Source organism: Plecotus auritus, assembly GCF_963455305.1.
Source record: "Plecotus auritus genome assembly, chromosome: 14".
Taxonomy (NCBI): Eukaryota; Metazoa; Chordata; class Mammalia; order Chiroptera; family Vespertilionidae; genus Plecotus; species Plecotus auritus.
Genome location: NC_137780.1, coordinates 10,940,577 through 10,956,986, shown reverse-complemented (window position 1 = coordinate 10,956,986; position 16,410 = coordinate 10,940,577). Strand labels below are relative to the sequence as shown.

The window sequence follows — 16,410 nt, the reverse complement described above, 5'->3', positions numbered from 1 at the left end:
GGGCGAGCGCAGGCACCGCGGGGTAATGCGTGTGTGCTTCCTCAGATGCAGGCGGCCCCACGGAGGAGGAGCTGCTGAAACTGCTGGACCAGTGCGACCTGAGCGCGTCCCGCTGCGCCACGCCCAGCATCAGCCCGGCCGCCTCCGTGGTGCAGCACAGCCGGCTCCGCGAGGCCAGCTCCAGGTGGGCAGGGCTGCTTCGGGGAAACTGTTCACAAAAGCCGGTTTTTCTGGCGACACTGTGAAGTCACACCTTACGTTGTTCAGTTCAAAAAAACTTTCCTCACTAAATGTCTCCACTGCATGCATCTGGTTCCTTCATAGGAGAACGTTTTTATCCTTTACCTTATTTTGTGAATTTCTGCTCATTTGGGTGCCTGTTTTGTGATTGAGAATCGTTCAAAGGAAATCAGAAAAGTCATCATCTGTGACCTTGGATAGTATGAGGCATTTTTGTTCCTGAGGGACACAGTGATCGCATGGTCTTGTCTGATCTTCAGACAGCATGTAATTCATTCTACTGAGGTGTAATTGACATACAGCACTACAGTAGTTACTGGTGTACAACATAATGATTCGGAATTTGCATGCATTATGTACTTTTAAGACAATGGCATAGTATATCTTTTTAGTTAATGTATTTAAAAAATCCAAATCTAAACTTAAGGCTTGATACTGAATTATATTGGTTCTACCGTGGCTTTAAAGCCTTCTTCCCCAGCTTTTTCAGCTATCCACAGATTGAGCTGGAGTCACAGAAACAGTCATGAGGCTGTGAGGTACAGCGCAGGGAAGGCAGCGGAACCTTGTTTCTCGAGCTTGATTTGTGCCGGGAGGCTATTGGGAAAGCGAATCATTTCTTCTGTTAGAAATAACGTAAATTGAAATAATCCATTCCAGACCCCCAATGATTCCATTTTAACCTTTCCTTTATATAGTACGTGTCTAATGTACTGTTTAATCTATAAACAAGCACTTTTAAAGAAAAAGGTCATGAAAATTTAACAAATTTAACAATTAGTAAGCAGCAACGAAAGCAAAAAAACACAAATATTCACAGCACAATATTCTGAGATTTTAGCCGAGGTAAACTGCTAAAATGTGTATTTGTGCGTTCTCTGTCACCTGAGAGATGCGAGGCTGATCCTACAGGCATCGGCATGGAAGGGTTGTCAGGGTGAGAAGCGAACTGTTCAAGATGGGAGATGTTTGAGAACGAGGTTCCACTGTATAGTCAATACTGTGATAACCTTATCGTGTCCGATGGGTACTGGACTATGGGGTGTCACTTTGTACTTTACATAAATGTCTAATCACTCTGTTGTACACCTGGAACTAATAAATATTTTATGCCACTGTAACTGAAAACCAAATCCCGCTTCACTGACTACATCTGGGACATTTGCATGGGTGGTTTATACACACAATTTTATATGTAAAGCACTTAAATGTGTTTTTATAGACAGAAAGAAGACCGTAGCATCTTTACATATTGAGGTAACGTATGTATACTGTGGTTTAATTCCTGAGACCCCTGAAGCATCTCGGAAAGCTCTGACCTGCGGTTTCTAACTGTTTCAGCCTCCAGCTGCAGCAGCACCATGAGACCATCCACGAGGCAGCGACGTACGGCTCCGTGCGGCCATACCGAGAGAGCCCTCTGCTGGCCCGGGCGCGGAGGACCGAGAGCTTCCACAGCTACCGCGACTTCCAGACCCTCAATCTGAACAGAACCCTGGAGCGCGCTGTGCCTGAGGACGCCACCTCGGGGCCCATCCAGGCGGAGGTGAAGCGGGCGGCGGGTGACGGTGCTGGGCCCGAGAGCAAGGCTCCTGGGGCGGAAACGCGAAGTGCGCGAGAGCCCGACGGTGGGTCGGAAGCGCACAGAGCAGCCGAAGCTGTCCCGGAGTCTAAGAAGAGGGCACCCGAGGATGACGGCGACAAAGGGGAGCTCCGCAAGAAAGGCGGGTTTGACGGAGGGGGGTTCCTGGGCAGGAAGAAAGGGCCCCACCTGGCCTCCTCGCCCAGCACCTCCGATGGAGGCACCGACTCGCCCGGCACTGCGTCCCCCTCTCCCACCAAGACCACGCCGTCCCCGCGGCACAAGAAGAGCGACTCCTCGGGGCAGGAGTACAGCCTGTGAGCTCACCCGCAGGTGGGGTTTTGTTCGTTTAGGGGGGGGGGGGGCCTTTTCCTGCCAAGGGCCCTTCGGATATCGGACATCATGCACAGACCATGCGAATTATCAGCTTGAACGTGAGCCTGCTGCACCACCAATGCTGAGGCAGGGCCAGACCCAGTGATTTTCGGGCCTTCGTGCCGCCCGTGGGCCGGACGCTCCCAGCTCTGCTTTAGGGGAAAGTCTGTCTCCTGGATCCAGTACACTAGCTTCTGCACCAAAACTTGACACAAACGTTGGGCTTCCCTTAGTGTCTTCTTAACACAGTGAGATGGAGTAACGAGAAAAACGAGAGCTCCTCTGAAGATCACTGTCAGGTTTACAATCGATAATTTGTAAAGCTAGTCCAGGGAGCTCAGGAATACGTGCAGTAACGACCCCACCGTAACCAGGCGGCGCCGTACAGTGAGCGCCCGAGAAGATGGGAACCAACCAACCCCATTCCTCACGTAGACTGTGCCTGAGGCCTGCATGGCAAGGTCATCTTAACTCACACTCTTCTCCGTGGAACGTCCCTCCCCCTAATGGTGACGGCACAGTGTTTACCTGATACTCAATGAGGTGCTGTTTGGGAGAAATACCGTGTCATTCAAAACACTAAGGATGCTCAACACCAGGCTGCCCTGGTGGCAGTGAGTCGCTGAGGGTACTTGTAAGTGTAGGTCATCTTCTGAGTCTTACTGTTGGGGTCTTACATCTTAGCGCACATCCCCAATAGGAAACGCCCGAAGTCCACTTACACTTTCTTTCAAGGGGAGCTGTCGTCTGTGTTTGAACAGACGGAACAACGAGGACAAAGCTGTGAGCGCCCAGAGGGAACGCTGCCCGGGGCGAGTCTGCCTCGTGTAGGAGCCGCCACGTTACCAGTCCACACAGTTAATCAGGGCGCGGCCACTTGGTTCATCAGTAACTGCCACGCGTCCCAAACGGAACCGCCCCCGTTTCCTCCCTAGGCACTGGGATGTTTAGAATTTCAGTCACCATCATTTTCTTTACAAACCCAGAGATGTCACTAACAAGTCTGATTTTAAAATGGGGCGGCCAGAGTTGATAGGCGAGGTTTGTGGCTATAGACGTGCGTGGGGAGGGTCCGCCGCTTGCGCCTATGGATGCCTGGGAGACTACAGCTCTGCGTTTTTAGTCAAAGGTTTGGGCTGCTGCAAAAATGTTCCTTTGGATATATTTTAAATTGTTGAGAATAAAAGATTTTTTGTATTTTTTTTCCATGTGATTGGAATGACTTTCAAGTATCTGCAAATAGGGTAATTGTGAAGCATTAAGCATTTACTGGTGAAAAATGTATATATTCCCATTCCAGGAAATAAGTGAGTAAAACTGAATAAATGCTTTAAAGTTTACCTTATCGCCAGTGGTTTCACAACCGTTCTCCTGTATTTATTTACCAAGACAAATAAAAATGAAGATGACCATCTGTGTTTTCAGTTGTTTTAGGAACAGCTAGCTGTTTAAAGTGTACCTACATGCATCTGTCCATGTCTTCCCCCCGAAACAAAAAAGGGCGGCGAGAGGGAGAACTCAATACGTGTGAAAGTAACTTCCGCTGCCAGGGAGGGAAAACGGCAGGCGGAGCACACGTTCGCTATTCCTAAGCGTTGTAGTTATCTGTCCCGTCTTTCTCGTCAGTCACATAAAAGTTGGGTGGGAAAGTGAGAAAATGTAAAAAATTGAGTACTTAACAGCCTTTTCCAAGAGTGAAAGGCCGCTGGGACCAGACATTTCCTTCTAACCGTGATGCTGTGCAAGGTCCGGGAAGGTCCCTGAGCAGGGTAAGTACAAACCCTTCCCGTTGGGCGCCTCCGGGTGGCCCCGCCGGGCCTGCAGGCGGTTGGTTCTGCGGCTGTGACCGCTGGAATAGCTGTCCTCAGCGTGGTCGGACCCACAGGCACAAAGGAGACGGAGAGAGGCAGCAGGGACAGCTCTGAGCCGCTCCGCTCTGAGACTGCTCTTCACTGCTAACAACTCCTGTTGTTTACCTGGGTCTGCCGGACAGAGCAGGTGAAGGTGGGGTTTTCAGCTTCCTCAGAAGGAGTGTTTTCTGTGCATGGTGCCCCTTGTTCACACGACCAGACGATAACCTCTCCTAGACCTCTGCTGGGGGGACCTGTCCTCACTGCGTTCAAGGATGACAGAATGACAAGCAGCGGTTCTGCATCTGTGAGGTGTCGGGGAGAAGGCGCGGGCAGGGGGCGTGCAGCCCATTCTCACTCACCGTTTGCAGGTGCCAGCCTACAGGTGGGTGTCGGTGAAGGTGGTGTGCTCCTTCGTCACGGAGCTGAAGCCCTTGATGGCGTCCATCAGGTCCTCCTCGTCCAGGTACTGGAAAGGAAGCCACCTCGTTAGGCTTGCTGTTGCAGCGCGGCCCCCCAGCGGCACATCGCGTTTCTCAGGGGCTAACCCCCACGCTCCACACTGAGGTGTGACTGGAGCCTCCTGGCCTTCAACTCGGGAAGCATCACGTCACACGCACAGGTGAACCACACACTAAGCCAACGTGTGCGTCATGGGGGCTCGCATTGTGCCAAACCTTCATCTTCCTAAGCCTCCAGGTTTCTGGTCTGTAAAGCGGAAACTATATACAAGTGGGGCGGGCAAGTAAGAAAACGTTAAAGATGGAGTACTTACACAGCCTTTATATGTAAATATACTTAAGGTTTAGTTCAAAGTGCAAGCGGAAGAGATGGGACGCAAGCTCTGTGTCTCCGAGCTCCCCACTCTCGCTGCCTGTGTATGGAGCAGGTTCAGGAAGAGCAATCATAAAGGGAACGCGCCACTTCCCGGCGTCTTCAGAGCAGTCACAGCATGCTGCCTGCTCCTAGACTGGACAGCAGGCACCAATGGCTCTGCCATCACATGATGCTTTTTAGGTCCCAGTGCATGAAAAAATGACTGTGCCCTCGGGTGAGCACACCGGGCACCTGAGCCCTCGCGGTGCTGCGCTGAGCCACATGAACGCCATCATGCATGTCCATGCGACATGATCCGTTAACAGCTCAGTGTCTCAACTGGTACAGTGACTCCTGCCACTTAGAAACCTTAGATCTGAGACGGGACCGTGGCACTGTGTCCTGTCAACGTCAAGGAAACCCTTGATTTAAAAAGCCTATCACATGCCCAGCCGACGTGGCTCAGTGGCTGAGCATCGACCTATGAACCAGGAGGTCACAGTTTGATTCCTGGTCGGGACACATGCCAGGGTTGTGGGCTCGATCCCCAGTGGGGGCCATGCAGGAGGCAGCCGATCAATGGTTCTCTCTCATCATTGATGTTTCTATTTCTCCCTTCCTCTCTGAAATAAAAAAAATACCTATTTTAAAATGCCTATCTCACATCATCATGCCCAACAAGCCCACCGTGTGTTTTGTCACTGTGACTAGAACCCGGAGTCGGGGACTTGCCTTAAGAGTCTCCCTTAGTTAAGAAGGGCTTCAAGGAAGCCAGCAACTCTTGGGGTGAAGGAAAAGTTAGAACCTGGAGAGAAGGAAAAGGGAGAGCAGGAGCAGAGGGCTGGAAGGAATGCCGGTGGGTAATCCTGCCGTGGAGGGGAGTGCGAGCGAAGCCCGTAGCTGGCTCTGTTTATTGCCTACGGTCCCCAGGGACCGCCCGGCCCGGCCCGCCAGCGGACACCTCGGCAGGCGGCACAGTGAAGTTTGCCAGGCGGTACAAACCGGGGACTGACTCATCCCAGTCACTGGGGGCTCCTGGCGAACAAAGAGCTTGTACTTTGTGCCTCATTTTGGGGCCAATTTCGTTTCCAGTCCCTTCTAGCACGTACGTCTCTTCACTTACTCATGAGCTTATTTTTTGAGCCCTACTGTGTGCTAACAAGACAAGACACCTTTCTACCCTGCTCGTCAGTCAGAGCGACACCAGTAAGCTGTCGGGTGAAGGGTCGGAGGGATGCCCTGTGCCAGGTGAGGGGAGAGGCAGCCTCAGCAGGTGCAGGAGGCAGGCCCACCACCTCGTGAGGGACATCCCGCTGGGGTGCTGAGCGCAGGCTGCGGGGGGGAGGGGGAGGGGGGAGAAACGCACTCACCAGGCCGCTGTCGTGGCCCATGATGGTCTCCCACAGGGCATCGTCCATCAGGACTTGTTTGTCCTGCAGGCCTAGGAGCTGGCTGACGCTGCGGTGCAGGGAGGCCTGGGAGGCCTGGCTGAGCTGGCTCTGGCTCGGGATCCGAAGGACAGAGATGCTGTGGTTGCTCCTGAGGCTCACGCGGGCCCCGGCGTGCGGGATCTTGGTGTCGGCCAAGCCCTGCAGAGGGAGGTGCGCCGTGACCACCGGAACGCCCCAGCAGCCCGAGCGAGCAGGGCCCTCCCACGGCCCCGCGAAGGGAGCGCTTGTCCTGCCCTTAGGAACGTGCGTCTGGCCCGGCTGGTGTGGCTCCGCGGACAGAGCGTCAGCCTGGGACCGTCAGCCTGCGGACGTCAAAGGGTCCTGGGCTGGATTCCGGGCACGTCCCTCAGGTGCAGGCTCCTCCCCAGTCCGCGCCTTGGTCGGGGCTCCTGCAGGGGGCAACCAATTGATGTGTTTCCCTCACATCGGTGTTTCTGTTTCCCTCCCTTTCACACTCTCCCAAAAAATCAGTGAAAAAATATCTTCAGCCAAAACCGGTGTGGCTCAGTGGATAGAGTGTCAGCCTGCAGACTGAAGGGTCCCGAGTTCGATTCCGGTCAAGGGCACGTAACTTGGTTGCGGGCGCATCCCCAGTAGGGGGTGTGCAGGAGACAGCTGATCGATGTTTCTAACTCTCTATCCCTCTCCCTTCCTCTCTGTAAAAAATCAATAAAATATATTTAAAAAAAATATCTTCGGGTAAGGATTAAAAAAAAAACCCCGTGGATTGGACTTCCCCCTCCCTTTTTCCTCATCCCATATCTTTCCCCTTGTTATGGGATCCAGCCTCCGAAATAAAACAGGTCTGGTACTAATAACAGAAACACGAAGGCTCTCTAAGACCTAGAATCTGATGAGGCCCTAGCATGCGCTGTGAAGTGCAGCTGCTCTTAAACACGGGCGGGCTCTGAGCTTCCCCTCATATCGACACGCCACCCAGAGGCCATGCACCCACACAGCACACGGGGAGCTACCTCGAAGTGCATGGTATAGCTCTTGAGGGTGACGTTGCTGGACGCGTCCGATACATCAGCCACGGAGTCAAACTGGGGACAGACGGGGAGGCGGCGGTCAGCGCTGGCGGCACTTCAAAGCACATCAAGGGCCTCTCCAGCGACAGCGCAGCACGCTCACACCCCACCCCCATCCTGAGATGCGCATGTGCACATACATCCGCACACGGCTGCATCCCGCGCCAGCCACACAGCACCGGCCGCCCAGGCACCCTGCCCTTCCCTGTCCCCACATGCCTGCTCCTGGGGCACGGCAGCCTCGTCAGGGGCTCCCCCGTGCTCGCTGCTGTGTCCCGGGGAAAGGAGACCTGGCAGGCGGACAAGGCTACCGTTCACTCATTTCCATCTTTTAAAGTGCTGAAACTCGCCCCAGCCGGTGTGGCTCAGTGGACAGAGCACCGGCCCATGGACTGAAGGGTCCCGAGTTCAATTTGGATCAGGGGCGTGTACCTGGATTGCAGGCTCGATCCCCGTGTGGGAGGCAACCAACCAATGTGTCTGTCACACATCAATGTGTCTCTCTCACATCCATGTTTCTCTGTCTCCCTCCTCCACTCTCTCTAAAAATCAATGGAAAAATACCCTCAGGTGAGGATTAAACAACAACAGAAAGAATGCTCTGGAGTTAGGCTCCCAGCCCTCACGTTCAGTCAGACACAACTACCACCCCGTCCCGGTTACGAGGCGCCGGGAACTTGTCCCTCCAAAAAGGCGAGCCTTCCGGTCTGGTGCTGGGGAGCGGGCGGCCTTCGGACACACCATGTGGGTCTCCCCGGGGGGACAGACACCCAGCGGGGACGACCTCTTCTGCACGGGACCCAGGGGCGGCCTCTCCCGGATGAACGGCTCCTTGTGGATCTTCCTCTGCAGAATCAGGGACAGGAAGATGGCCAGCAAGATCAGGCCCAGGACGGCCATCAGCACGATGAACCACAGCTCGCCGTAGAACTCGGTGCCTCTGCTCCCCGACCCCTTCTTCCCTCCGGGCGTGGTCAGCACCAGGCCTGCAGGGAGAGGAGGGGGGGAGGGAGAGGAGGGAGAGGAGGGGGGGAGGGAGAGGAGGGAGAGGAGGGGGGGAGGGAGAGGAGGGAGAGGAGGGGGGGAGGGAGAGGAGGGAGAGGAGGGGGGGAGGGAGAGGAGGGAGAGGAGGGGGGAGTGGGGGAGGGAGAGGAGGGAGAGGAGGGAGAGGAGGGGGGGAGTGGGGGAGGGGGGAGGGAGAGGAGGGGGGAAGGAGAGGAGGGGGAGGAGGGGGAGGAGGGAGAGGAGGGAGAGGAGGGGGAGGAGGGGGAGGAGGGGGAGGAGGGAGAGGAGGGGGAGGAGGGGGAGGAGGGAGAGGAGGGAGAGGAGGGGGAGGAGGGGGAGGAGGGAGAGGAGGGGGGGAAGGAGAGGAGGGGGGGAGTGGGGGAGGGAGAGGAGGGGGAGGAGGGAGAGGAGGGAGAGGAGGGGGAGGAGGGAGAGGAGGGGGAGGAGGGAGAGGAGGGGGAGGAGGGGGAGGAGGGAGAGGAGGGGGAGGAGGGAGAGGAGGGAGAGGAGGGGGAGGAGGGAGGGAGGGAGGGAGGGGGAGGAGGGGGAGGAGGGGGAGGAGGGGGAGGAGGGGGAGGAGGAGGAGGAGGGGGAGGAGGGGGAGGAGGGAGAGGTCATTCCGACGGCCCGGGCTGGGCAGTAAATGGGGAGGGAGTTAGAAGGGATGTGACCTAGTGACCTGGAGTCTACTTCTGACAGCTCCGTGGTGACGAGAGTCCCTGTGCCTCAGGGGCTCTGCTCCCACACGTCTAAGATGAAGAGTTGGGGTCACAGCGCAGGTCAGAAGTCCCCTAATTAGGAGCCAATGTGTGTTGACTGCAATAAAAGCACCACCGTGGCTGTGCCCTGGGAGAGCCGAGCTGCCCGTCTGCGTGGCGCAGGGCCGAGCTCCAGAAGTCGATCTGGCGGGCCCAGTGGACCACTTGCCTGCGAGGCCGCGGGGAGGCAGGGCAGCCTGCCTGAGGGAAGCCTGGGAAGGAGAGCGCCCTCGGAGGGAGCGGCCGGAGGGAGGTGAGCCAGCCTGGCCTGTCCTTCCTGCTGGAAGGCTGCCTCCGGGCAGGAGGGCGGCAGCAGGGAAGAAGCTGCATCATGGAAATGAGGACTGACTGCTCCCGGTGCTCGGACAACACACCCTGGAATGTCCTGTGATTGTGCACCGTCCTCGGAGTTCCTCTGCTCTGAGGGGGAACCTTTCTTTTCAAAGTCCCTTTCATTTTGAGGGGCTCGACCCATCCGTGGGCTGTGCTCAATTGGGGGACCTGGTCCACTGGACAGGCTTATTTACAAGAGCAGGTGCCTAGCTCGGCTGGTGTGGCTCAGTGGCTGAGCATTGACCTATGAACCAGGAGGTCATGGTTCAATTCCTGGTCAGGGCACATGCCTGGGTTGTGGGCTCAATACACAGTGTGGGGCGTGCAGGCGGCAGCCAATCTATGGTTCTCTCTCATCATTGATGTTTCTCTCTCTTCCTCTCTGAAATAAATTTTATATATATATATATATATTTAAAGTAGGTGCCTGGGCCCTCCACTTCCGAGTCTGGGCCAGGGGCCCGGGAAACTATGTAACACACAAGCACAGTGAGGTGACTCTTATGCTCACTGAAATCTGAGAACCACTGCTAAAAAAAAAAATAAAAAAAAAAGTACGGGCCAACGGAAAACCACGTTCAAGTTCTCATCTTAGGCACGAGCCTGAGGAGCACCCGGGGTGAGTTCTGGGGTCCCCCAGGCCTCCTCTGTGCACTTGAGACCCTGGCTTGCTGAATAATACCAGGCACAGCTGCTGCTCCGTGAGAGGAGGCCGACTGTGCGGGGAACTGCGTTAGGTGCTCTCAGAAGTTTTACGGGGCATCCAGACATGAAACGTCTGGGAAAAGGAACTAATTTTATTACGTTACACACTAAAACCACCCTTGATAACAACCTGAATGGTCACCCGAGTTTCAGAACAATAGGACATGCTTATTAAGAGAAAAGCCAACTACGGATGCATGCAAATCTGGCATGACAATACTGACTGGACTGTCAAACAGGGTATCCGTCCAATCCGTTCTAGTGGAAAGGATGGCGCCTCTCTAACGTGCCCTTCGAAATTGTGAAGTTTCACAGAATTAGATTCAAAGATTGTGGGTAGAACTCAATTTAAAAGATGTTCCAGCCCTAGCTGGTTTGACTCAGTGGATAGAGTGTTGGCCTGGGGACTGAAGGGTCCTGGGTTCAATTCCGGTCAAGGGCACATACCCGGGTTGCGGGCTCGATCCCCAGTGTGGGGTGTGCAGGAGGCAGCTGATCAGTGATTCTCTCCCATCACTGATGTTTCTACCTCTCCCTTCCTCTCTCTGAAATCAATAAAAATATACATTTAAAAATAAAAACAAATAAAAGATGTTCCAAAAAGTCGCAATGCTCTCTCTTCGGCTACACTAGTTGGTATTGATGGCTGATCGCCATCTTTCAGGGAGGATACAAGACAGACATTTCCCCCAGTCACGTTCAGGTTGGGAGTCGGGAGCATTGCCGCTGTGACCAACACGAGTAGGCACCGGAGCCTTCTCTCCTCTGATCTCCGCCCCGTGACCTTCTCTACGAATCACTGTCTCGGGAAACAAGGGCGCGCACGCGGCTCTTTCCGGGCAGAGTCTGCGTGGGAGGGCAGCGGAGCCATCTCTCTCTGGACCTACATGTCAACGACTGGGCATCTGCGGGGTCTATCCTAACTCCCTGCCTCACCTCAGCTCCATGAGGGCTTCTGCAGACTTCCTACGAGCCTTCCCACAATTCCTTCCCAAAGCCCATGCTAACATATCAGCGCACGCGTGTAAAAACGAGCACCCGCATGTTTCTCTAGAAAAAGGAGCAGGCGGTACCCTCGACATGACGCGAGGCAGGCGCTTACCGAGTCCAGCGGACGGGTCGTATTGGATCAGAGGCGTCTTGACGCTTCCGTCCTCCGTGGTGCACGTGACCTGGAAAAGGAAGGCTGGACAGAAGGTGAGAGACTCGGTCATCCACACCCACAGCGGCGGGCACACTTTTCGAAGAACATGCATGACAGCAGGAAACCTCTGAAAACACAGCTCCAGGGCAATGGTGAGGTTTCACCCAATACACAGACCTAGTCCTAATTTTACAATTATGGAGCTGCAATTAGTGCACTAATAGCATGTGTGTGTGTGTGTATGTGTGTGTGTGTGTGTGTGTATACACACACTGTGCTATATATATATGTGTATATAAATATATATGGAACTAGCGAAGTTTAGAGTTTATATAGCAAAGTAAAAGAATTATCACAGTCTGGCCTATATGGCTCAGTGATTGACCGTCGATCTACGAACCAGGAGGTCACTGTTCAATTCCTTCTCAGGGAACATGGTCAGGTTGCGGGGTTGATCCCCGGTAGGGGGCGTGCAGGAGGCAGCCGATCAATGTTCCTCTCTCATCATGGATGTTTCTATCTCTCTATCACTCTCCCTTCCTCTCCAAAATCAATAAAAATTAAAAAAGAATTATCAGAGGAGAAAGGATGGTACACAGAGTGTATCTTGTTCTGCATGTGGTCTGCACCTGTTCCTTTAAAACTTACAGGTGCAAGTTTTCATGAAGGGGCCCAGAGTTGAAGTGGCTGCTGAGGCCCTGCTGGCCACGGTTCAGAGTGACCATCTCGTGACACTAGGGGCCGGAGCGGCTTCCACACTGAGGTATAAAAGCCCAACACTCACTTTCGTCCCCCGTCCTCGGTATGTAGAGGGTGGTGTCCAGGCCACGGTACACGTGCTGGCCCCCGTCGGTCAGCACGAACTCCTTCAGCGGGCCGTGCGGGAGGAAGGAGTTGGCCCAGCTGACACACACCATTGTCAAGTTGCTGGTCACCGAGAACGGGGCTTGGTACTGAGGGGCTGTGGGAGAGAAACCTGTATGTTAGCGAAAGGATGACCTCCGAGGGTGTGGACCTTTAAAAAACTATATATGAGCAATACATTCCTTGTAGCATTGCCAGAATTCTTCCCGTGATCCTCAGTGTTTCATAAAACTGGCCCTGGAGGAGAAAAGGCTGCCAGTGGGAAGGTGTGCGCCATGCTTTCTCAGCAATGCTGCACCTGCTTCCCCCCAAAATCAATGGCGAGCAGTGTTTTATGAAAGGAAACCATTAACATACAATGGTTCTGCTCAGCAGCATGACCCTGCAGCTCATATTTTGTTGCTTTCCCCCTCTTTCAACAGGCTAAGGATCTTAACACTATTAACTACAGTAGACAGCCATTTTCATAGCAAATCAATATTTATTGCTACAGAGCCCCCAGGACTAGATGAAGTATACACACACACACACACACACACACACACACACACACACACACACCCACCAAACTGCTTAGATTGGTGAATTATGTCCAATCGGCACCCATTTATTTTTAAAGCTTTTTCCTGAACTGTTTGTTTTCTGAGTGTTAAAGAGCCTTGCAAATAGCAACGCGAGTGTAATAATTCATGGCCCCGGCTGGCCACGCAGGAGCGCGGTACGTTAGTGTATGATCAGGCCCGGGCTCCGAAGTGTTCTACCAGACAGGGAAGCGGCTCCAGGCACGTTTCTCCTTTTATATGCTCGCTCCTCGCTATGACAAAGGAAAAAGGCTCATCTTTAAAATGAGTCATTTGTTTAAACAAATGGAGTGACTTATCACCTTCAAGTCAGAAGGGATTTATTTCATGAGATCTCGTTTTCTCCAAAATAGTCCGTGCATTTGTAACCGTGTTCAGATCCACCTATAAACTAAATTGGCTTTTAAGAAAAGGAAGAAGTGAGTGGTGGGGGAAAAAGGATACCCATTTCTGTGCAAATTAAATCCATCTGTTGTGAATGGTAGAAACCATAACAAAAATATGGCATAATTGTGCTTTTTTGATAAGATCCACAGGAAAGGGACAGAGGGTGCTGAAACAGCAGCAGCGGGGGGGGGGGGGGGAGGAGGGAGCGGGGGGGGGGGGTGAGCAGCAGGGCCAGCCTCGCAGGCGTGTCCTGTGCAGCGGAGCGCCCCCCCCCCCCCGCCCCCCACGCAGGGTCCTGGCTTAGGTGATGCTCTCCTGCTGTCTTGGGGTTCTTTCTGATTTTTGCACACGGGGCTTCCTATCTTCATTGTCCACGGGGCCCACCAAAGACGTAGCTGAACCTGATCCTAAGTACTTAGTTGATTCTCGATACACGTCGTGTTTGCCATTTTTAAATCACGGACGCGCATGCCTTATGGGACCTGAAAAGCAGCTATTTCACAGCAATGTCAGGCGGCCTCGGTTCCCTAGTGCCCTGCCCCCTGGGCCCCGCCGGCCTCTGCTGGTCCTGACGGCACCCTGGCTCCGTGCTCTGTGGACACGCCACAGACTGTGCCACATGATTTGAAAAGAGGAGGAGGGACAAACTTATTAAAAAATCACCTCAAACATCTGCCTGTTTTCTTCCTTCCCATTCATCGACTTCCTCTAAGTTGGGTTTTACCTCAGTCATTGCTACAGGAAAAATCTCACTAAATTCACCCTTAAAATCTCCATGTTATTAAGTGCAAGAGGCATGCTTTTTGTTGTTGTTGCTGTTGTTAATCCTCACCCGAGAACCTTTTCCCTTTTATTTTCAGAGAGAGTGGAAGGGAGGAGGAGAGACGAAGAGAGACATCGACGTGAGAGAGACACGTGCCCTGACCAGGGCCAAGAATCAAGCCTGCAACCCAGGTACATGCCCTTGATCGGAATCGAACCAGGAACCTTTCAGTCCACAGGCCGATGCTCTAGTCTAGCCACTGAGCACCCGGCTAGGGGATGAGGCATGCTTTCTAACAGTCACCTTCACTGCCGTCTCAGTAGCTGTCCGTGAAATGGGACCTGCACTCAAACCCTTTCATAAAACTCGTTTTCCCTGCCCTTCCTGACGCACCTCGCCCGCTGCCCTCTTATGGTCTCTGCTTATGGTGGCGGCCGCTGCTACTCACGCTCTCTCTGGGTGGTGAAGCGGATCCACTCGGAGGCCGCGCTGCCCGCCTGGTTGTGGGCCAGGACGCGCAGCCTGTAGGTGGTGTAAGGCTGGAGCCCCCCGAGGCTGGCGCTGGGCCCCGGGCCCCTGTACTGCGTCTCTGGCTGGCTGGGGGTGCAGGGAGCATCTGTGTGCGGAAGGCAAGCCCTGTGCAGCTGGAGCTCGTAGCTAGGAGGAGAACGGACGCATCAGGAGAAAACGGGACATGGCATTAGTTTAACTCTCTTGTAAAACAGGTTCTTATTTTGTTTTCATTGAACTACAAGCTCTTTAAAACTGCCATTCGTGGGAAAAAGCTCAGACCCACTTTATTTTGTTGTGTGTGTGTGTTTTAATTGATTTCAGAGAGAGGAAGGGAAAGAAAGAGAGGGATAGAAACATGGATGATGGGAGAGAATTATTCATCGGCTGCCTCCTGCATGCCCTCTACTGGGGATTGAGCCAGCAACCCGGGCACGTGCCCTTGACTGGGACTCAAACTGTGACCTCCTGGTTCACAGGCTCACACTCAACCATGGAGCCATGCCGGCCGGCCAGGGGCAGACGCACTTAATTGAGCTGTTGGAGGTGAGCAGCAGGGATGAGGAGGGAAGTCACATATGGACACACCCTGCCGTCCGCCCAGCGGCTGGTCACCCTTGTGGGCAGAGGCAAGAGCTTTCTCTTTTCAGAGGAGACTGAGAACATGGTTCCCCTTTGTGAAAAATGAAAAAGATCTTATTTCCTCCCAATTGTTTTGAGTGAAACGACTTCTTTGTTCTTTCAAACGATGGTTCATTTCAATGTTTTAAATAAGATCGAGGAGATTCTGAGTTCACGGCAGGACTGAGTGTCCCAGCAGAAGCTATGGAATGGATCGAGAACCACGAGGGAGGAGCAGCAAATTCCTCCAGTGAGTGCGAACGGGGGCCACGCAGCATCTCTCTTACTTAAAGACAAGTCTGTGGCTCTCCTTCCCACCCTTAGCTGGATTATGACTGAAACGCTCTGCAGGGAACCTGACCGCTGAAATCAGCAAGTCTGGCCCATGGGCTGGAGGCGTCTGCTCTGGGGGAGGGGAGCTGGGTAAGTCTGCAAGAGGCCTTATTCTGGCTGATCCGCCCTTCTGGCTGGCCGTTACCTTTGGATGATGCCATTGGGGAAGAGGGGGGGACTCCACAGGAAGGAGGCTGTCCTGGAGGCCAGCGCCTGGATGTGGGGGGAGGCCACCCCGGCGGGCGGCGCAGGGCGCGTTCTCAGCTCCGCCGTGGGCCCCCTGCTGCAGCAGTTGAAGCAGGTGCAGGCCTCCACGCCAACGGAGTAGGTGGTGAAGGGCTGCAGGCCACGGAGGGTCTGCTGGGCGGCCGGGCCTTCCGACAGCTGCGGACAGAGAAGCTGATGAGGCTGGGCCCAGACCTCAGTGACAGATCTGCATCCCGCACCCCACTTCCTATGACTAGAGCGCCACGCCAGGTAGTCTGGGAGGTGCTCTGTGGATGTGGCTAGTACTTGCCCCCAAGGAATTACCAACCCATTGGAGAAGCATGACTGAAACAGGCCAAAAATAATGATTTAAGACATAGAAGTTAGAGGTAACAGGATAGAAAACACAGGCATACGTTATCTATTATCATCCTATCTAATAAAAGAGAAATATGCAAATTAACCATCACTCCACTACACCCACAAGCCACGCGCACCAGCCAATCAGGAGCAAATATGCAAATAAACCCAACCAAGATGGCTACAGCCACAGAGAGCAGGAGGGAGGCTTGGGTTTCCCTGGCAATGGAGGAAGCCAAGCTTTCTGCCTGCCCTTGCTGGCCTAGGCCTCCACTCAAGGCTACAAAGTTTCAATGATAGAAGATACATAAATGAAAACAGAAATGGCGGCAGCCACGGAGCTGGAAAGAGCAGGAGGCTAGGGTTGCCCGTGGTGATGGAGGAAGCCAAGCTTTCCGCACACCCTGGCCTGCCTTGGCCTCTGCTTAAGGCTACAAAGTTTCAATTATAGAAGATAAATAAATCCCAACAGAAATGGCTGCCACCACAGAGCA

General features: G+C 53.9%; 2 protein-coding genes across 2 annotated transcripts in view; one reads left to right on the top strand and one right to left on the bottom strand.

Annotated features, from left to right (window-relative positions):
• Window positions 1-3,609, top strand: part of KCTD3 (potassium channel tetramerization domain containing 3) — a 34,130-nt gene extending 30,521 nt beyond the window's left edge. Inside the window, exons 17-18 of the mRNA XM_080650917.1 lie at window positions 46-184; window positions 1,582-3,609. Of these exons, the coding sequence (XP_080507043.1) occupies window positions 46-184; window positions 1,582-2,143 (701 nt within the window). The 3' untranslated portion in view covers window positions 2,144-3,609. The remainder of the gene's footprint in view (window positions 1-45; window positions 185-1,581) is intronic.
• USH2A (usherin) overlaps window positions 1-16,410 on the bottom strand; it is a gene marked incomplete at its 5' end in the record, with an annotated part of 419,390 nt that overhangs the window by 10,789 nt on the left and 392,191 nt on the right. Inside the window, 8 exons of the mRNA XM_080650916.1 lie at window positions 4,410-4,516; window positions 6,234-6,452; window positions 7,289-7,360; window positions 8,087-8,331; window positions 11,249-11,332; window positions 12,075-12,251; window positions 14,334-14,542; window positions 15,495-15,733. Of these exons, the coding sequence (XP_080507042.1) occupies window positions 4,427-4,516; window positions 6,234-6,452; window positions 7,289-7,360; window positions 8,087-8,331; window positions 11,249-11,332; window positions 12,075-12,251; window positions 14,334-14,542; window positions 15,495-15,733 (1,335 nt within the window). The 3' untranslated portion in view covers window positions 4,410-4,426. The remainder of the gene's footprint in view (window positions 1-4,409; window positions 4,517-6,233; window positions 6,453-7,288; window positions 7,361-8,086; window positions 8,332-11,248; window positions 11,333-12,074; window positions 12,252-14,333; window positions 14,543-15,494; window positions 15,734-16,410) is intronic.